The 21631-nt window shown below is 45.7% G+C and overlaps 2 protein-coding genes across 4 annotated transcripts in view; one reads left to right on the forward strand and one right to left on the reverse strand.

Moving 5' to 3' along the window:
* Window positions 1-2590, reverse strand: part of ARMH4 (armadillo like helical domain containing 4) — a 114149-nt gene extending 111559 nt beyond the window's left edge. For 2 of the 3 annotated variants that reach the window (XM_075614778.1, XM_075614776.1), the window contains exon 1: window positions 2346-2590. The gene's annotated coding sequence lies outside the window, so the exon portion shown is untranslated. The remainder of the gene's footprint in view (window positions 1-2345) is intronic. The other variant, XM_075614777.1, reaches the window with a different exon arrangement.
* A 5012-nt stretch (window positions 2591-7602) lies between these two features.
* Window positions 7603-20584, forward strand: ACTR10 (actin related protein 10). The gene is made up of 13 exons (XM_075614779.1): window positions 7603-7760; window positions 9974-10046; window positions 10558-10640; window positions 11917-12025; window positions 12816-12923; window positions 13726-13793; window positions 14539-14618; window positions 14973-15008; window positions 16703-16782; window positions 17119-17192; window positions 17790-17871; window positions 19377-19578; window positions 20081-20584. The coding sequence occupies exons 1-13, from the start codon at window positions 7684-7686 to the stop codon at window positions 20260-20262; spliced, it is 1254 nt and encodes a 417-aa protein (XP_075470894.1). The 5' UTR covers window positions 7603-7683; the 3' UTR covers window positions 20263-20584.
* The last annotated feature ends 1047 nt before the right edge of the window (window positions 20585-21631 follow it).

Below are 21631 nucleotides of genomic sequence, written 5' to 3' on the forward strand. Positions count from 1 at the left end.
ACAAGTCGGGGTCTTACGGCTCCGCCCCCAGCGCCTCTGCAGCACTAAAGAGGATCAAAGTTGCAGTTAAATGTATTTGATTTTAAAAAATATTTTTTTTAAATGACCTCGGATGAGTAAGAAATTGTGCTACCCAGGAGAGCAGGAACAACTTTTAGGGTGGGGGTGCTGTACATACATAATCAGTGACATACAGACACCCCCCCACACACCCCCACTTCCAGTCCCCATCGGCCATCGCTATATCAGATTGTCCAGAAAAAAAATAGCCCTCTTAGTGGCACTTTGGAAGAGGCTCGTGTGACCGCTGTAAGAGTCTCACAACCAACGCAGGCAGGGAAGAATATATTTAATACAGTCTATTTTTTTTGGGGGGGGGGGTCTATTTTGCATTAAGTCTTTCGTGCCTAAAGTTGCAGAGCTAGTGCACCCACCTTAACCCCTTCACTGCCAAAGCTTTTGCAGGCCTACCCGGCAGAGGAGGGATTAAATAGTCAGCCCTTTCCTTCACTGTCATAGTTACCATGTGACAAAGCTGCTCGGAATTAGAACCAATCCTCCACTCCAGGGGAGGCCAAGTCCAGTCAACAAGAGCCACCAAACGGGTCAGGTTTTCAGGATATCCCTGCTTCAGCACAGGCGGCTGAAGCAGGGACATCCTGAAAACCTGACCTGTTGGCGGCCCTCGAGGACTGGTGTTGGCCGCCCCCTGCTCTACTCCTTGTTTGACTCCGAGACAGACAAAATGTTGCTTCAAACTACGAATTGGAAATAAAAAAGGTACCACATACCATGTTTAAAATAAGGTGTATTCTGTCACGTGTTCCCGTGACTGCACTGCTGTGCGACAAGCACCTGTCCATTCCAAGGCTTCCTATCAACAGGACACTGTAACCCTGGGACGTTCTGGGTTTGGGATTGAAGTTTGGAGAAGTGGAACACGTTGTACATTTCGCCGGATGGCGGGCAGTGATTTAAACGTGCTCTTGTAGCAACGTTGTTAACCCCTTCAGTGCTGGAGAGGCCACACTGATTTGCAGATGGCATGCCGCGGTATTTCATTCAATGTATTATTGCATGTCCTGCCGGCACTGAAGGGCTTAACCTGTTTAGTACCTGAGAGCCAGTCGCCTCCTGGCGACGACGTCTGCCAACAACTGCCAACAACGTTGAACAGCATCATAGAGTGTAAGTGGCCACCACATTTAGCCATTGCCAGATGCCCAGTATAATGTGTCACTTCGCAAAAAATGTGACATACCTTACTGTCCATGGAACTCATTCTGTATCCAACAAAGTGGTCGATCGGGACCGAAATTCCCCATTGACTTGACTTGAATGGGGCATTTCGTCCGAAAAAAGGCCCTTCGGCCGATATAGAATAAACGCCATAATGTGATACCTCTGCTGAATTCCTTGACAAAGGCCCTATATATAATATATAACTACAACTTTGTTGCTGACACAGAGAACAAGTTGTCCCAGATTCTACCCATTCTTCATAGAATGTAACGTGAATGCTGTTTAGTGTATTAAAGTCATTTTCATAATACTAACTGAACCTCATAGTGTCACATCATTTAACTGACCGTAATGTTCGCACATCAAAGTAAGAAAGCATCGCTTCTCACATTACTCACGCCACAACAGCTCGGGTGTGGGATTCTGCACCCACAGCACCTGAATCACCCTTCGCGTGTATGTGATATGTGTTGATATTTTGTGACGTGCACAAGGCTTATGCGGTAAAGCTAGGGTGCTCAACTCCAGTCCTGCCAACAGGTCAGGTTTTAAGGATATCCCAGCTTGAACACAGGTGCTGAAGCTGGGACATCCTTAAAACCTGACCTGTTGGGGTCTACCACAGGGATTCACTAAGCCATGATACCTGTTATTGCGCTTCAATTCTGCACTAACTGCCATTGACTTGAATAGAAGTTGCATGGGATTGCAGCGTGATATTGGAGTTTAGTTCATTCACCCTTATGTATCAAGACAAAGGTGACCTAATTCAGGGACAACAACAAAAAAGTTGCACCAGATGCATCAATGGAAAAAAATCCTATTGCTTTTAAAGGGATCTTTTCCCCTTTGATACACATTGGTGCAGATTACTTTCTTTGCCCTAGATTTGCACCACGGCTCCCTTTGCTACACAGCCCCCATAGCATGTAATGGTTCAATATACAGTCACAGCTTTATGCTACAATAATAATATCCAGAGACTGCCAAGCCTTGCCCATATACAATAGTATCCAGATCCCTGTCGCGACATAGGAAGGCAGATATGTCATTGCCAGTGCAAAGAAAACAAACAGCAGAGGGTGTGGGGAGAGAGCCCTTACCAGCCAGCCTTGGTTCGCAGATTGCATCAATGTGGCTTTGCACTTACACATGTCGTGTGACCACCATCCTCTCCTTTGCAACTGAGCGCTGCCCTCGACTGTCTGTTGATCTCTCCCTTGTCTCTTGTGCAGGACCCGCCCAGGCTGGTGCTATTCCCCGGAGAAGGGCAGGTGAAGCATCAATCCATGCGCTGCCCGGCTCCCCAGCCTGCCCATGCAGCCACGCCTGGCAACGCGCATGCGCAGTCCTGCTCCTGAAGCCAAAGCATGTACCCCAGTCTCTGCAGATGCACTCACACAGCATGGGCTGAGGAATGGTCCTCAGCTTCATGCATTGCCTGCTGCTAGATGTGTAACAGCAATATCTACACAGGCCTACATCTTATTCATCCACAAGCATTTAGGAGATGATGCTAACAGCCTGGGCTTTGGGTGGGATATTTTAGGACCTCAATGCCCATAACCCTGAAAACAAATATGTAAAAGGGTCAGCTGGGTATATGAGGTGTGGAGGGTGCCTGCCCTATGCAATCTCACTCTTTTGAAGCAGGATTCCCAGCCTCGCTCCATGTCATCGAGAGATCAAAGTTCAATAGTAAATGGGTGTAGGAGGGAGTAGCATTACTGATGAATAATGGGGGGGGGGGGGGTGGACTGCAGTGGAAAAACTATAAATAGAATGTTAGGTAGAGACAAGAAAACATGTTCTGATCTAAATAACGCATAGGAATTCATTAGGCTCTTATAGAACAAGCCCTAATGAGACATGTAGGGTATTACATGTATGTCAATGCATATCACTAGAAATAATGATATGAGTTGATTATATATATATATATATATATATATATATATATATATATATATATATGTGTGTGTGTGTGTCTTTATTTATATAGCACCCCTTTTGTAAACCACTGTATACACTGTGGGCTCTCCATTCATTTATATTCACACAGTTACACACACACACACTCTTACATCACTTACTTTCAGGAACCATTTAACACCTCTAGCCATAAATCACATCCACACACAGGGGAGGGACAAGCACAGATAACATTCCAAGAGACACTGTTGTTAAGTATACCCTTTGCTTGCTTCATTTATTGTAACATCGCCGGAAGAAGAGATCAGTGTATCTGGAAAGCTCGCACAAATAAAAGCATTTCGTTAGCCACAGAACGGTATCATCTATTTATTTTTTGATTATTGAAGCTCGGCTAACACGGTACTGATACCTCTACATGTATATATATATATATATATGCAAATACAACTGTATGCTCATCTGCATGTCTTAGGCAGGTCTGCAACCCCACCTTTCACCATTATCAAAGGTGGGGTTGCAGACCTGCCTAAGACATGAAGATGAGCATACAGTTGTATTTGCATATTTGCTTTCCTGTGGAGGGTTTTTGTCACTTTTTTTACTCACCATAACTTAACTCAGTATTATGGTATATATATCTATATCTATAGATATATATCTATAGATATATATCTATAGATATATATCTATAGATATATATATCTATAGATATATATAGATATATAATATATATCATGTGTTTTATTATATATAAGGCTGAATAAAGACTACACCATATATAAAGTGCTTATATTAGTACACATTGTGTAATCACTGTATTATACAGTATGTCTTCACATATTTATTGACATAGGGGTCTCCTATGCATTGAGCAGCAGATGGTAGATCAGCCATGTAGCAGAGTTGAAGTTTGTTACAGACCCCTCTGGTGGTGGAAGGGTTGAGATCACTGCACAGTTGCAGCACTTAGCAGCCACAGCGCAAGTGCCAGCAAATGTACTCATATTTTTAATGCAGAACATGTAAATAATGGGTTCCCATGGCTATCATAAGCATCTGTCTGAAGAAACTCATTTCCAAATCTTGCAATTTTATGTCAGTCAGACAATAAACATATCGAAGTATCCCATTTTTGTAAACCAAGTGAAATATGAATAATTCCTAACGATCCCATAGTTAGTTGTCAGTAAGTATTAAACTAGCTATGTTTCTTCCTACGGAGCCTGACATTGCCACATAGGCTTCTGAGAAAGCTGCATATCTTAGCTTTGGCCACATGGTGTCAGTATTCATCTTTTGAAGAATTGCATTGGGCGTTTAACCATTATAATGTAAAATACCTAATTTTACCTACATAACTAATAAAACAATGATAACTGCTACAAAAATGGCATTTTCATTGTGCAAATGCCTATAACTTTTACCTCAATGGAAGCAAACAATGCCACCACCACATGAGCCAACATAATGCACCTGCTTAAACTAGATTATTTGTCAGTATAAATATCACGTGTGAGCAGTCACATCTCAGGCAGGTCTGCAACCCTGCCCTTCCCCATTATCTCTTAGCATAGTGCGTCCACTGCAGCCAGGGATTCTGGGTAATGACATGCAAATGGTACACTCAATGTGTCACCTTCTGTTTATTGTCCATTTTAACATGGATCCCTATAAACGTATTTTTTTTTTTTAATGTTTTTCCAGGAAAAAGCAGTTTACGCCTGTCGCAATACACAGCTTTTTCAGCACAGCCCGGGTTAAAGAAGTGCAGAGCCAGTAACCCTGCTCACAGATAGCTTTCCACCTTTTGTGTCTCATCAGTGTGAGATAATGGGGAAGGGCAGGGCTGCAGACCTGTCTGAGACATGTGTATGTGCTCACACGTGGGATTTTTATTTGCTGTGCACTGTACGGTGGAGGGTTTTTGTCACTTGTTTACCCACCATAACTTGTTTTGTGTAATCTTTGGAGTGACGCACCTAAATTAGAATACGTTTTGGGCATCTTGCCATCATTATGAAAAATTCCTAGACTTCCTCCCAGGAACCAATGGGATTATGTTTCTCCAGCTTCAAAATAGGAGCAATTCTAACCCCCCCCCCCCCCCCCCCCCCCGACTTTCCAAAGAAAAAAAATTGCTTTAGATATGATTTTCTCTGCGGGTTGAAGTGTGATGGTACTAGGGAGCTGCAGAGTATCACTACTTATTAATTTGCAGTCTTAGGGTACAACTACTTTTTTATTGACAGACTAATGGTTCCACTTTCTATTGAAAACAACTGACATTTTAGGAAAAGTCTCTTTCTTATTCCTAAGCATGAATATTGTAAAAAATATGGTTAAAGTAGATTTTCTTGAACTCTATCACAGTATCACTAGTTACAATGGTCTGTAACTGTTTCATACGCTCATAATATATATTTTCTTTAACTGTGCACACAATGTCTTGTATATAATGTATACCTTGTTCATTTATGTAACTGTACTTGTAACCATGTACTATTTGTTTTACTCTGTGCCCAGGACATACTTGAAAACGAGAGGTAACTCTCAATGTATTACTTCCTGGTAAAATATTTTATAAATAAATAAATAAATATTTTTTAAGCCACTGACCACTGGATACGTCTGCAATTATTTGAACCACTTGTTACAGACAGTAGACTTTCATACAGACTCCCCAAATAAAGAATCCTTTACAACACTCCGTGGACAAATCAATAAGCAATTTTTTTAATACCCCCACCCCCTCAAAAAAAAGCATCATCGATCATTAATCATAAAAGTAAGTGGTCGTAACAATGAAAAAATACTGTACCATAATCTATCCAAATGATATAGATTATTAATGCAGAGCCTGTGGTTTAATATTTATTAATACTTATAACGGTCACTGCTTCTTTTATGGTTATCGATAATAATAATAACTTTATATAGCACGTTTCTCCCAATGGGATGCAAAGCTTCACAATTACAAAAAGGGAAAAAGAAGAAAAAATGTAAGGATATAAAAGAGACCAAACACAAGGAAAGATACAATACAGGATGGGGCGGTTCTGTAGCTATTAAATACTGGACATGTTGTGGATCATTAATTAAATGCCTGGGTAAGCAGGTAGGTCCTCAACCTGTTTTTATAGATTCCCAGAGAGGGGGTCTCTCTAACTGTACGGGGCAGACTGTCCCAGAGAGTGGGAGCAGCGTGGCTAAAAGCTCGGGCCCCTAATGAAGTCACAGAGATTCTGGAAACTGTTCGTGGTCCTTCACCTGCAGATGGAAGTGAGCGAACAGGTTGTGATGTGTTTGTATTTTAAGAAATTGTTTATTGATTCCGGAGTACTTCTCAGTGTTGTTTTCACCTCCTGCTGACATGGTTTCGGTATGGTTGGATATGATTATTTTTTACCCTTTAGCTACGGTTGCCAGCTGGCTTCTCCAAAAATACTGGACACAATGGTAAAAGGTTTGACGCGCTCGAGACACACATGCACATCCCACACCTCTCTATGCTGTTTCCTCCTCTCCTTGGCCCCACCCCCAGGCTCCTGACACCTAATCCTGATTGGCTGCATTACCCAGTAGCAGCTAATCAGGATGGAGGAAGCTGCCCAGTCCCCTAGCAAGTCCTGCGCTGCTCCCTGCAAATCCCGCGCCCCCTCCATCCCCAAGCCGGTCAGGTCACTATGTCCAGAGAGAGAATATCGGACACATACACGCCCAGTAATTACCTCTCATTTTTTACAGGGCAAAATGTCCAAATACAGGACAGTCCGGTTCAATACTAGACACCTGGCAACCCTACATAGCACCAATATTGGGTATAAGGTGCGCATATAGTGCCGGCAACGTAGGAACAGCGACACGACGTTGAGTCAAAACAAAAGCATTGCTGCCGTTGTGTGTGCTTATAGTCAGCGCGACACGACGGTGCGACGGCTTGATCGCTGGAAGTCATCTCAATTTGATTTTTCCAGCGATTGCAGCCTGACGGCACCGTCGTCGACACAATAAGCGTAGCCTTAACATGTTTAGCTGGCTGTCACAGTCGTCCAAAATTAAGCCGTGACATCATCCCTCACAATGACACTGCTGCTTTCTATTGACCCGTGAGATTTGGAGGCCATTTTGATTTCCCTAAAGGTAGAGAAATCACTGGATAATAAACTGGGGGGTTGTATTCTATAAAAGAATCAATAGGAGTAAACCATTCAACCCTTTCAATACCAGAGCAGCCGGCCACGCACTGCCCTGGCAGCTACAGGGGTAATGAATGGGCTGGTAGTGATGGGTCAGGCTCTGTGGGAGTCTGTGACATTATGAATCAGTGAGCGGTAATCAGGCTGCATCTCCCCACCCGTCAGCCGGCATTGCATTTCAAGCAGGCATCGCGCGGGGCACATATTGTGATGACGTCACATCGCTTTGCCTGGAAGGCCCCCGCTGTGACGCTGCGCGCCTGACGCCGGAGCCGCTTTTCTGTCAGTGTCCCGGCGCCCGGGTGTAGAGATGCCGCTGTACGAGGGTCTGGGGAGCGGCGGCGAGAAGACCGCAGTTGTTCTCGATTTAGGGGAAGCGTTTACTAAGTAAGTTGAGGGAGAGGCCCGGTTTGCGTCAGTGAGGGGACCCCGAGGGGGCGATGGAGTGCGCGTCAGTGAGGGGACCCCGAGGGGGCGATGGAGTGCGCGTCAGTGAGGGGACCCCGAGGGGGCGATGGAGTACGCGTCAGTGAGGGGACCCCGAGGGGGCGATGGAGTACGCGTCAGTGAGGGGACCCCGAGGGGGCGATGGAGTGCGCGTCAGTGAGGGGACCCCGAGGGGGCGATGGAGTGCGCGTCAGTGAGGGGACCCCGAGGGGGCAATGGAGTGCGCGTCAGCGAGGGGATCCCGGGGGGGGGGGGGGAGGTGTGTGCGCGTCAGCGAGGGGATCCCGGGGGGGAGGTGTGTGCGTCAGCGAGGGGACCCCGGGGGTGGGGGAGGTGTGTGCGTCAGTGAGGGGACCCCGGGGGTGGGGGAGGTGTGTGCGTCAGTGAGGGGACCCCGGGGGTGGGGGAGGTGTGTGCGTCAGTGAGGGGACCCCGGGGGTGGGGGAGGTGTGTGCGTCAGCGAGGCGACCCCGGGGGTGGGGGAGGTGTGTGCGTCAGCGAGGGGACCCCGGGGGTGGGGGAAGTGTGTGCGTCAGCGAGGCGACCCCGGGGGTGGGGGAAGTGTGTGCGTCAGCGAGGGGACCCTGGGCGTGGGAGAGGTGTGTGCGTCAGCGAGGGGACCCCGGGGGAGAGGTGTGTGCGTCAGCGAGGGGACCCCGGGGGGGAGGTGTGTGCGTCAGCGAGGGGACCCCGGGGGTGGGGGAGGTGTGTGCGTCAGCGAGGCGACCCCGGGGGGGAGGTGTGTGCGTCAGCGAGGCGACCCCGGGGGTGGGGGAGGTGTGTGCGTCAGTGAGGGGACCCCGGGGGTGGGGGAGGTGTGTGCGTCAGTGAGGGGACCCCGGGGGTGGGGGAGGTGTGTGCGTCAGCGAGGCGACCCCGGGGGTGGGGGAGGTGTGTGCGTCAGCGAGGGGACCCCGGGGGTGGGGGAGGTGTGTGCGTCAGCGAGGGGACCCCGGGGGTGGGGGAAGTGTGTGCGTCAGCGAGGCGACCCCGGGGGTGGGGGAAGTGTGTGCGTCAGCGAGGGGACCCTGGGCGTGGGAGAGGTGTGTGCGTCAGCGAGGGGACCCCGGGGGAGAGGTGTGTGCGTCAGCGAGGGGACCCCGGGGGGGAGGTGTGTGCGTCAGCGAGGGGGCCCCGGGGGTGGGGGAGGTGTGTGCGTCAGCGAGGCGACCCCGGGGGGGAGGTGTGTGCGTCAGCGAGGCGACCCCGGGGGGGAGGTGTGTGCGTCAGCGAGGGGACCCCGGGGGTGGGGGAGGTGTGTGCGTCAGCGAGGGGACCCCGGGGGTGGGGGAGGTGTGTGCGTCAGCGAGGGGACCCGGGGGTGGGGGAGGTGTGTGCGTCAGCGAGGGGACCCCGGGGAGAAGGTGTGTGTGCGTCAGCGAGGGGACCCCGTCGGTGGGGGAAGTGTGTGCGTCAGCGAGGGGATCCCGGGGGAGGAGTGTGCGTCAACAAGGGGATCCCGGGGGAGCGGGGGAGAAGTGTGTGTCAGCGAGGGGACCCCGGGGGAGGGGGGAGAAGTGTGCGTCAGCGAGGGGACCCCGGGGGAGGGGGGGAGAAGTGTGCGTCAGCGAGGGGACCCCGGGGGAGGGGGGGAGAAGTGTGCGTCAGCGAGGGGACCCCGGGGGAGGGGGGGAGAAGTGTGCGTCAGCGAGGGGACCCCGGGGGAGGGGGGGAGAAGTGTGCGTCAGCGAGGGGACCCCGGGGGGGAGGGGGGAGTGTGCGTCAGTGAGGGGACACCGGCGGGGGGGGAGTGTTGTGCGTCAGCGGGAGGCGGCGCTGGTGAGGGAATTCCAGGGGGCGGTGTGTGCGTTGGTGAGGGAACCCTCGGGGGAAGTGGGGGTCAAAAAGGGTGTCCTGCTGTGTCACATCCGAAGTGTGATACAAAAATGTATGGCTTGAGAAAAATATTTACAGACGTATACAAATTAAAACATGAATCAAGAATAGGATCACTGCGTTTGAGCTTGTAGTAAAATAAAGGAGAAACTGAACTGTAAAACCATAATAGAGTTCTTACATAGAAAAGTTTGGCAAAAGAAATACAAGTGCCGCGCACTTTATTGTAATCATGAAGCGCTTTGAGCCCCATTAGGGGAAAAAAGCGCTATATGTTTAAAAAAAAAAAAAAAAAATACATAATGTATGTCTTTCAGATGTGGGTTCGCTGGTGAAACGGGACCAAGATGCATTATTCGTAGTGAGATAAGGAAACCTGGCATTTCAAAGGTAATGTCTAAGTCTTCGTCCCCCGTGGCAGCAGCTGCACGCGCGACGGCGTCAAGGTAGAGCCCTCTATGGGGCAGGCCCCAGTCGGCGGGTGCAAAAGGCGCTATTCGTGACCAACCGCCTTTGCCAAAAGACAAGATTTTTGTCTTTAGGAGCAACGGCTGAGCATGGGTCGCGTCATGGTGGCGGTTCAGCCAATGAGGGCGAACCAGTCGCGTGACGTCATAGCCGCACCCCTGTTATAGATGATAAGCTCCTTGGGGACTTTCTTCCTATTTTCTTATACAATATTATTGGGGTGTGCTGCAGGATATGTGGGCGCCGTAACAATAAATAATTATTGTGTTATTAATGAATACTTGTGAGAAGTGATTTTGAATGATCACGTTGTTTTATGGTTAATAGGGAACTGCAGGAGGGGATGGGCTGAGCCACTCCTGAAATTGCATGTTGCACTCGATATGAATGTGTGTAATAAGAATTTGAATTGTTTTCATTTTATATTTTGCAGCCAATAAAAGTTGTCCAGTACAACATCAACACGGAAGAACTTTATTCATATCTGAAGGAGTTTATTCACATGCTATATTTCAGGTAAAGTGCATAGTGCTGGCAAGCTGTTTTATTTTCTGTATGGCTTCTAAAATCACCAGGCTAAAACATATAGTGCCAGGGTGCTGAACTCCAGTCCTTAAGCCCCATCAACAGCTCAACAGGTCAGGTTCTCAGGATATCCCAGCTTCAGCACAGGTGGCTCAATCAGAGGCTGTCTTTGAGCCACGTGCTGAGGATGCGATATCCAGATATCCCTGACTTGTTCGGGGGGTTTGAGGACTAGAGTTGCGCACCCCTGGTACATAGCCGCACCCCTGGTACATAGCCGCACCCCTGGTACACAGCGCACCCCTGGTACACAGCGCACCCCTGGTACACAGCGCACCCCTGGTACACAGCGCACCCCTGGTACACAGCGCACCCCTGGTACACAGCGCACCCCTGGTACACAGCGCACCCCTGGTACACAGCGCACCCCTGGTACACAGCGCACCCCTGGTACACAGCGCACCCCTGGTACACAGCGCACCCCTGGTACACCGCGCACCCCTGGTACACCGCGCACCCCTGGTACACCGCGCACCCCTGGTACACCGCGCACCCCTGGTACACCGCGCACCCCTGGTACACCGCGCACCCCTGGTACACCGCGCACCCCTGGTACACAGCGCACCCCTGGTACACAGCGCACCCCTGGTACACAGCGCACCCCTGGTACACAGCGCACCCCTGGTACACAGCGCACCCCTGGTACACAGCGCACCCCTGGTACACAGTGCACTGTAGCTATTTTGTATTGGTAAATGTATGTTTTATTAACCAATTGTGCTCATTTTCTAACCTCTGTATATGGCTCTGTGTTCACAACTGAACAACATTAAAGACCAGTTTGATTCTAGAGATTTCATTGCACAGATATTTTAACGTTCCAGTTATTTATTTTTGTGTTTTTTTCCCCAACAGTTACATGAGATTACAGAAGCCCTGTTTAGCAGAGCTAATTCAGTGGTTGTAATTGTTTTGCATAATTAAATCTAAGAAGAATTTGTTTAAAAAAAGCATTTGAACAAAGCATTACAGTCATCATATTGTAGTTAAATACAGTAGAATAGATGAAAATGCAGACAGAGCGAATGTTATATCTCCGTACCATACTTTACTTATCCTGCAGCGTTTTACTCTGACTCAGTAACCAGCCTTGTGCGTGTCCTCTTGTTCTACGCTCTCTTATAATCCTGTCTGCAGTACGTCTGACTTGAACCATTTCCGTTAAAAGACCGACGGGCCTTTCAGAAAAATCCTGCTTGTTTTTCAGACATCTGCTCGTGAATCCCAGAGACCGTCGCGTTGTGTTAATAGAATCGGTGCTATCTCCGTCTCACTTCAGGGAAACGCTCACGCGGGTTCTTTTCAAGTACTTTGAGGTACAAAGGTTTCTAGTCCTCCTGTATTTTGCAGGAAGAATAATGCAGTGGAACTATGCTCCGTATTTAAAGTCTCTCTTTAATCATTGCCAAAGGGACTTCTCAATGTATGTAATCCCTATCCATATATCAGGAAGCAAATCTATGCCTTAAGTTTCCTGGGTAGCTGGGTGGGGGGTAATTGGCTTCTCTGCACCACATTGTGATCTGGCTACATGGCGAAGGCTAGGACAAACTTGCTCATACTAAACCCGTTTCGCTGCTGAAGTTTTATCAGACGTTTAACACTGGGACGTCCCAGGGAGCGAGGGAGAGAATAGCAGGGAAATGGCAGCTATCTCCTGTCTTCCATTGCAACGTGTTCTCCACTAGTACATGTTACATTTCTGCAGCATCATGGGTCTTAAAGATTTGCATTTTCAATTACAATGCAAGGTTGTGTTCTTCAGTTGGGGGGTTTGTAATTCATTATTTACAAAATACAATGGCCCATATTTACTAAGCTATATTTACTATTCCATAAGACCCTTATGGCCCATTCACTGGAATAGGCTGGAAGGTGTTGTGTGGAATAGCACCACTTAGTAAATTGGGCCTTCACCATTACCTGCCCTGTGCCACTTTACTACTTTTCATTTGGTTTCATGGATTTTGGTTGAAAACGTATTTAGATCAGCAAATTTGGTCTATAGTTGCAAGTAAAAATGAGTTGCTCAGTGGGTAGTAGTTTGGATAAAGCTGTGTCTCATGTCATGGTCTTTATATCTGATTCATGTGTCTGTCTGGACAGGTCCCCTCTGTGCTGTTTGCTCCAAGTCATCTGATGTCCCTCCTGACACTTGGGATTAATTCAGCTATGGTCCTGGACTGTGGATACGCAGAAAGTCTGGTGCTGCCTGTATCTTTTTAATGCACAATGTGTCCAGCAGCAGAAAGCTATTTTGAGTAATATGTATGCACCCATAGTTGCCCCTTTTATACTTGGAAAAGATGTCAAACAAATGAACTCAAGCACACAAACCCGTGTGGTGGTTTTTATGTGGGTCTTGTTACTACTGGCCTTTACAGCCCAATGAATACCACAAGGAGTGTCCATCCTTACTGCTTTTTATACAGGTTAGAGGTGGGGTTATTAAGAGAAGGGTGGAGTCATTTGGTTTTAACTGGGTCTCTCCATTCATTCATGTATTAGAGGGTTGAAAGTGTGTACCTGTTTGTGTCCTGAATGTTCTGTTGTAACTGATGCCGTAGTAAAAATGTGCTTTAGGTGTAATATTTTTTTCTGTGATACAGGCATACCCCGCTTTAAGTACACTCACTTTAAGTACACTCACGAGTAAGTACATATCGCCCAATAGGCAAACGGCAGCTCACGCATGCGCCTGTCATCACGTCCTGAACAGCAATACCGGCTCCCTACCTGTACCGAAGCTGTGCGCAAGCGGGAAGACTATAGAGCCTGTTACACATGCGTTATTTACATCAGTTATGCACGTATATGATGATTGCAGTACAGTACATGCATCGATAAGAAGGAAAAGGTAGTGCTTCACTTTAAGTACATTTTCGCTTTACATACATGCTCCGGTCCCATTGCGTACGTTAATGCGGGGTATGCCTGTAGCTGGTGAAGGGAAAGTAGGAGACGTGTGCATGATCATAATGTTCTTTAATCCACAGTTTTTCTTAATGCGAGTTAGATATACGAAGGAATTCCTATTCTGAGCTGCTGGGGAGCTCTGCCTTTGGGAGGAAAAGCCATTCACAAGTAAACCACCTACCATTTCTCTGACCTATTACAGAACACTCACTCGGAGTGTCTACATCAGGGGCGGCCAACGCCAGTCCTCAAGGGCCACCAACAGGTCAGGTTTTACGGATATCTCTGCTTCAGCACAGGTGGCTCAGTCAACGACTGAGACGCTGAAGCAGGGATATCTTAAAACCTGACCTGTTGGCCCTTGAGGACTGAAGTTGGCCACTCCTGATTGAAACCTTCTCTTATCCTACCAGTATGCTGCTGTTTCCAAAACGATATTTTGACTTGCAGACAGATATTCTTTTCTAATACTAAAGGGTGACTGAAATAGTAATGGGGAGAATATATCAAAGTTTTTAACTTCTTTGATAAATCATATATTTTCTTTTCCCCCATGGGGATCTTTTTTTAAACGGCCCATTAAAAACCATTTTGTTTAAGCAAATCTTGCAGATTAGGGACTTTCAGAACTTGATCTCTTTGTTGTGGCGTCACTAGGCGAACTCCTGCAATATGCAGTGCTTGTAACATTCAGGAAAGATGGAATTTAAACCGGGCGGTCCTTATCCCCCCCGAGCTTCCGGGCTGACCTGCAATAAATTGTAAATCGTTGCATTTCTGGTCTTTTCTAGTAACAACGTGACTAAAACAAAACAATAAAAGGGGCTTCCATTATATGGGGGGGGGGGTTTGTGTTTATTTATTTTTTTCACCAATATTCATTTTTCTTTTTCATTTGCTAAAATTGCTTCAGGGAGCTGGGAAGTCAGTTATTGGAGCAATGCACGGTCAATACAGGAACCGCCAAAGATCAAAGCCTCCCATCTGTAATGGGTAAGATCATTTATTTTCTCTAGGGAAACTATAGCAGTCACTGCTTGTGCGCATGTGTCTTTTTCAATCAATAGGTTTCAGCACGTTACTGAGTGTGCTTAAAGCAGGGCTGGCCAACTCCAGTCCTCAAGGGCTACCGTCAGGTCTCAAGGATATCCCAGCTTCAGCACAGATGGCTCGGTATTCGACCAAGCCACTAGTTGAGCCCCTGTGCTGAAGCAGTGATATCCTTGAAACCACCTGTTGGTGGCCACCCCTAGTTTAAAGATTTGTTCAGGGATTTCCATCATTGAGAATTCCCAAGAGCATGTAAATGTTACAGCGTTGAACCTTATTATTGTTTGTGTATTTCAGGCAGTGTACCAGAAGACATAGTGGAAGATGTTAAAGGTAACGCTTCATAACATGCAGTTTAGCGGCCTCACTGTGGGGACATGGGACTAACTCTTGCACGTCACACCTTAGGCTTTGGTCCCGCTGCGTCCGGCGGCTGCTCGCCATGTGATGGTGCCCTCCCGAGCAGTTCCCTGTCCCTCCTCCCTGCACGGCTCGCTACACGCTGTGACGCGTCAGCCGCCAGGGGATGCAAGAGAATTGTAATCCCAAGCGGCGACGCATCACGTGATGTGGCTGTGAGCCAATGAGGAGGGGAGGCTTCGGGAGGAGGGGAGGAGAGGGAAAGCAGCTGCAGCACCAAGGGAGCCCCCTTGCTCCCTCCCACAGACTCTCCTCATAGTCTGCAGTGTAAGCAGATGCACGGGGGGGAGGGAACCCCTGGCAATGAGGAGAGGAGGAGGAGGGGAGGCATCGGGGAGCAGGGAGGCTGCGGAGAGCGGGACACATGTATTTACTGCCTGTCCTCACGCTCATTTACATGCAGGGCCTGGGGGACGGGGCCTGGCTTCAGGGCAAACTAAGGGGGGGGGGCGGCGGCGGCGGTGGCGGACGGGACTTTACAGCACCCGATCAATCTGTGGAGATATATCAATGTTTTATATATTCCACTCCAGCACACAGACACACAAGTCATGGCCGCGCCCCCCTCGTCATGCCCCCCCCCCCGACCCGTTTGGTCACGCCCCCCGCTCCGAAAAATGTTTCCTGCAGATCCCGGTGCAGTGAGGTGCACGCGCCGCCAGCAAGCAAGACAGCCGTGCGGACGCGTGCAATGGGGCCTTAGCCTAATGGTGGCTTTATGAGGCCAAAAAATGGCCGAGTGAAAGTGTTGGGTCGTAAGCTTAAAAAGCAGCAATACCACTTTCCCTCTTGTTTTTTTTCTTCTTCCCCTTTTCATATGTAACGCATGTGACAATGTATACTACAGTCTTACCTAAACTGGCGATCGGTTGCTCCTGTTATAAATCTAAAACAATTCTGATTGCGTGTCTAACATAATTCTCCCCCCCCCCCCTCTTTCAGTTTCAATCAATCATTCAATCAGTGTAACTGAACAGCTACAATGTATCCTTATATTACATGGGTAACATTATCTATTGTTACAGTTCACATCAAACTGCTGGGAACATTGCCAACAGATTATCACAGACCGGAAAGTGTTGCAAAAATCTTGCACTGCTGGGGAGGTGGGCTAAAGCCTGCTACAGAAATCAAAGGATGCTCTGTATATGAAAACTAATTATGACATTAAGAGTTGAATTTAATAAAACGGTCACTATCTAATACCACAGAACTGATATTTATCTCCATCTATCCATCTATCTCACTCACACACTGTATTTTCACATGTTTTGCTGCTTTAACCAACTTTGGCGTACGGGGTGTTGATCTGCTAGTGATGATGATGGATTCAACCACCGGGATTTTCTGAGGTCTGATGTGGGGTATAACACAATTGGAGAATTGCTTACTCAAGAACACTTTGGTTTTGTTCTGTCAATGTCATGTCTGTTCATTGTATATTTACCAGACTCTATAAGCTGCTTATAACATTCACATGTGGAGTATAAGCTTACATGCCTGAAAGTGCCGCTCACCAGACTTCAGTTGCTCCCCCTCCCAAAATGTCAGTGGAAATGTCCAATATAGAGTATGACGAATAAGTTTGTATTTCTGTTCTTTTTAAGTGCGCATCTGTTTTGTAAGTGACCTCCAGCGAGGACTGAAGATCCAGGCTGCCAAGTTTAACATTGATGGCAATGCGGAGGTATTGTATTCTATGTCTTTATTTGTATAGCGCCAAAAGTGTACTCTGCGCTTCACAAAGAATACAGTACAGGGAATTATAATAATACATTAAGCGCAGCAAAATCAGACAATAGGAATGGAAATCCCTGCTCCGGAGAGCTTACAATCTAAGAGGTATGATGGGAGACTTAGAGACAGCAGGTGAGGGAATAGTATTTTTTTGCCTGTACGTATTCCCCTAATATTTTGTCAACTATTTAACTGTTGTAGTCCTATTAGACGACGATTTGCTGTAATGAGATGATTCAATCTGCTGATTGGTATGACTGATCTGGATATATATATTTTTCCTCAGCGCCCTGCACCACCACCTGGGGTGGACTACCCTCTGGATGGAGAGAAGATTTTACATGTTGAGGGGTCTATCAGGTTAGAATATGTATTGAAACATACGAAGTGTTACTGTAAGTAGTTTATTCTGCATTTTAGGGGGGGATTAAGTGCAATAAATAGTGTTTTGTATTAATTAGGAGCTTTTCTTTTAAAAGGTATAGAATCAAGTTCTTCTGAGATGTACATATTGTCACAAGTTTTATTGCAGATTTTAGTCTAATTCATTAGCTGGTATTTAAATGTTAGGATGGTTTTTCTTTCTAAACTGTTGTAATAGATAAATAGTATGCCAAACAGTAAACCATGGTTTAAAGAACAAATCAAAATGTAATATTTTGAGTCACAATAAAAGTTTAAAAAAAAATCAGTGTTGGCAGTAAAATAAAAATATCTGTATATTCACATTTAAATGATCCCTTGTGACCTAAAGAATATACACGCATACACGCATGCACGCATATACACACACAAACACACACACACACACACACACACACACACACCTTGTGTGCCGCAGTAAATGTTTGTGCTCAATACACTTCATTTAAATTTTAACTGTTAAACGTTAAGATACAATGCTTATGAGATTCATGTGCTAGCATTGTGCCTATAAACATGTTTTCTCTTTAATAGAGATTCCGTTGTAGAATTGCTGTTCGAGCAGGACAATGAAGAACAGTCTGTGGCGACACTAATACTGGATTCCCTTGTGGAGGTATTACTACTACACAATCAATTATTCTATGTTCAATACATTGGGATATAAAGAGAATGAGCTGGCTGATATAAAAGAAAAGCAGCAGTATAAACGTTAAGTTACAAGTTGGGTCTTAGATTAAATTAATAACATCATTTTTTTCCCCCAGAGAAATAAACTTTAAATACAGCAATCTCGGCACTGTAACTTTGCATAATTATCCAATTCATGACAGTGATTTGGCATGTCATTACAGTACACACACACAGTATGTGTATGTCCTCTTTTTTCTTATACCACACTGGCACAAAGTATATATGCATTAGTTATTCTATCTTTATACTGTAAATCAGAAGATTATAATGATTATACAAAGCATGTGCTTGGAAATTCTTCACCCTTTCCTGGAAAAAGTGGGGAGAGATCTCTATATCTTTATTTCATATACTGTACAGCTATACTCCCAATGGGACTCAAAGTGCTTCACAAATACAATATCGGGCGCGGTGCGCAGCATTGTACATGGGAACATAACGAATCCTTAAAGAAAACTCTTAATTCCAGGGGCAATGCAAATGACACGCGGTCATCCCTTTTTAGATTGGGGGAAAGGAGATTTCACCAGCAGCAAAGGAAAGGGTTCTTTACCGTAAGGGCAATTTAAAATGTGGGATTTACTACTGATGGAAACTGTGATGGCAGATACAATAGATATCTTTAAGAACAGGTTGTCCATCTTCTTTTAGAAAGGAGAAGTGTATACATGGATATACCAATAACTTGATCCAGAAGAAACTATATTCTCGCCTCAACAAGCTGAAGGATTCATCATCACACTATCATTCTTTATGCGTGTTGTTTTGTTTATTTATGGTGAAGTGATAGAGGACAAAGTGTGCAATGTGTCAGGGGTACATTTGCCAGGTTTAAAAAAATGTCCAATGAGTTGATCCAGGGAGAAATCTGATTGTTATTATTGCAGCCAATCAGGATGCAGGAAACTGCCCAGCCCCTTAGCAACTGCCCTGCTCTGGGAGAACAGGGAAATCCCACAGCACCGTTTTGATCCTCTTGGGGATCCCCGGTTGGGATCTCGTAGATAGACCCATGTCTTTTTTCAACCTCACCTATGATGTAACTATAAACATGTATGCACTTGTATTGTTCTAGTGTGTATTTTTTATAGTTACATAGTAGATGAGGTTAAAAAAAAAGACATGTCGATCGAGTTCAACCTATCCTAAATTTAGACGGCAGGGATACTCATCCTAGGTTTGTATCTATATTGATCCAGAGGGGGGGAAAAAAACCGTGTTCGTTAAACAGGGTCAATTATTCCAATTGTCTTATGACTCTTCTTTGTGCCTTTTTTAAGTTTAGGGGCTAAGTGGAACCCAAATCACTATCCGTAACACATTGTAGCCTAAATTGTGCTTGCCGCAAAATAAATTTTGAGTTTGCATTGATACTATAAATGTAATAACTTTTTGATTTCTTGTTTTTATATTGCTTTGTCAACCTAGTGTCCAATAGATACAAGAAAGCAACTGGCTGAAAATATAGTCGTCATTGGTGGTACCGCTATGCTGCCTGGCTTCCTTCACCGGCTAATGGGAGAGATACGATACCTTGTGGAAAAACCAAAATACAAGGACACACTCGCTACCAAGACCTTCAAGATTCACACTCCACCTGCGAAGCCAAATTGTGTGGCATGGCTTGGAGGTAAAACATACATACAGTATTTATAGTTGTATAGTATTACCGTAATACATCTGTAGAACTAGAATGCATGGTGCATTTTTATTAATGACTGTTTCAGCATAGGTAGTAGCTAAGGTTTTCGTTTTCATCCTAGAGGTAAAATGTTTCTGTGCACAAGAGGCTTTAACAATCATCCGATATTTCAGTAACAGAAAACATTGACTATGTACATTGCATTTTTCAGTGTAATCTGTCAGATATAGCTTTAAGAGTTAATATACAAAGAATTCTAATGTGAGACAATGGTCAGTTGTGAAGATTTTACTAACATTGTTAAAATGACATGATATTATAGGCAGAGGTGTTGGGGCATGCATCTTAGAAAAGATGATGTTGATAGGGGGAGAGAGGGTGCCAGGCATAGTGAGAAGGAAATACAACAAGACATCTCGTGATATAGCATCCTGCAACAAATAGTATATTGTACATTAGATTCACTTGTTTTTTTTCTTCTTTGAAACAGGAGCCATTTTTGGAGCTTTGCAGGATATCCTGGGCAGCCGCTCTGTGTGTAAAGAATATTATAATCAGACAGAACGTATACCCGACTGGTGTTGTCTCAATAATCCTCCTCTCGAACTGATGTTTGATGTCGGCAAATCGGCTCCCCCACTGATGAAAAGAGCCTTTTCTACAGAAAAGTGATATAGTTGGCATTGAAACCACTTTATTCAGTGTATATTGTATATCAAGCTTTGCTTGGTGAAAAGGACTATACGTGTGCCCTAGAAGACAAATATGTATTACATACTTCAGGGCAAATAAAATAACAGTCTCGGATAGAATGTGCAGCACTGCCGATGATTGATTGCCACCTCATTCATGTTCAGTGCAGGGGTGGTGCATGTGAGCCGAGGATTAGAGGGAGTACATGCATGGATTAAAACAGTGTTTTGGTTTCAGCGCTCCCAATTATTCCTTTAGAGCAGGCCTGCACAACTCCAGTCTTCGAGGGCCGCAAACAGGCCAGGTTTTCAGGATATCCCTACTTCAGCACAGCTGGCTCATTAGTGGTTCAGTTATGCTGAGCCCCTAATTGAGCCAGCTGTGCTGAAGTAGGGATATCCAGAAAACCTGGCCTGTTTGCGGCCCTCGAGGACTGGAGTTGTGCAGGCCTGCTTTAGAGCCTATTGCTATTCAGCTCCCATCCCTAAATTGAGCCTAAAATGTCAGTGAGTAATATAGTTCCTGCATTTGGCCATATAGGGACTAGGCTTTTAGTTAATGCTCCTGCTGTGTGAAACAAGTCACAATTCATATTACACGGTAAACATGTTACCTGGGCTTCTAACAGGTCAGTGTCCGTAACCCCCTGTGTTCTATACTGTGGCACTTTTAAATCGCTACTAAAAACATGAAATCATACATTAACAATCTTTGCTTGATGCACTTGCTTGGATACATTCTTTGGCACTCGTAGTAAAACAGTTGGCCGGATTAGTTCAGGAATGCTCTTGCTGGCTAATGTGCACATTATTTTACCCAAAAGGATATGTATAGTTCAGGGGTAACCAACTCTTAGTCCTCTAGGGCTACAAACAGGATATACCTGCTTCAGCACAAGTGGCTCTATCAGAGACTTTGTCTTTGACAGCCACCTGTGCTGAAGCTGGGATATCCTGAAAACCTGACATGTTGGTAGCCCTTGAGGACTGGGGTTGGCTAAGGCTGGAGTTACGTCACTTCCATTTTTATGGCTGTGTGGCTGCTTTTCATAAATAACTTGCGTTCTTGTTTTAAATGTTGTTGTTTCTTGTCTGATTAGCATTGTGACATGTCATTAGTTATGCCCAGTTATGTGTTCACTTCAATGTCTCCTTCTGTAATACTTCTGCAGATAACAGATAATGTTACGGTGGGGTTTTATTTGCTTGATGTACATGGACAATAAACAATCTGTATATCACCAGTGCCAATTCTTTTTGTGAAAAATATCCATTTTACTCTAGGTTTTGATATATTATCAGTAGTTCAATTTTAAACCTATTATTGGATTAACATAATTTTTCAAATA

The sequence above is a fragment of the Ascaphus truei genome, chromosome 9, assembly GCF_040206685.1.
Source record: "Ascaphus truei isolate aAscTru1 chromosome 9, aAscTru1.hap1, whole genome shotgun sequence".
Classification (NCBI taxonomy): Eukaryota; Metazoa; Chordata; class Amphibia; order Anura; family Ascaphidae; genus Ascaphus; species Ascaphus truei.

Excerpts from the sequence above, each read along its gene's own strand:
- ACTR10 (XM_075614779.1), top strand. The coding sequence starts at position 7,684 with ATGCCGCTGTACGAGGGTCTGGGGAGCGGCGGCGAGAAGACCGCAGTT. Across the intron at positions 13,794-14,538 it reads GGAGGAAAAGCCATTCACAA|GGAGCTGGGAAGTCAGTTAT; the intron begins GTAAACCACCTA and ends AAATTGCTTCAG. Across the intron at positions 15,009-16,702 it reads CATAGTGGAAGATGTTAAAG|TGCGCATCTGTTTTGTAAGT; the intron begins GTAACGCTTCAT and ends GTTCTTTTTAAG.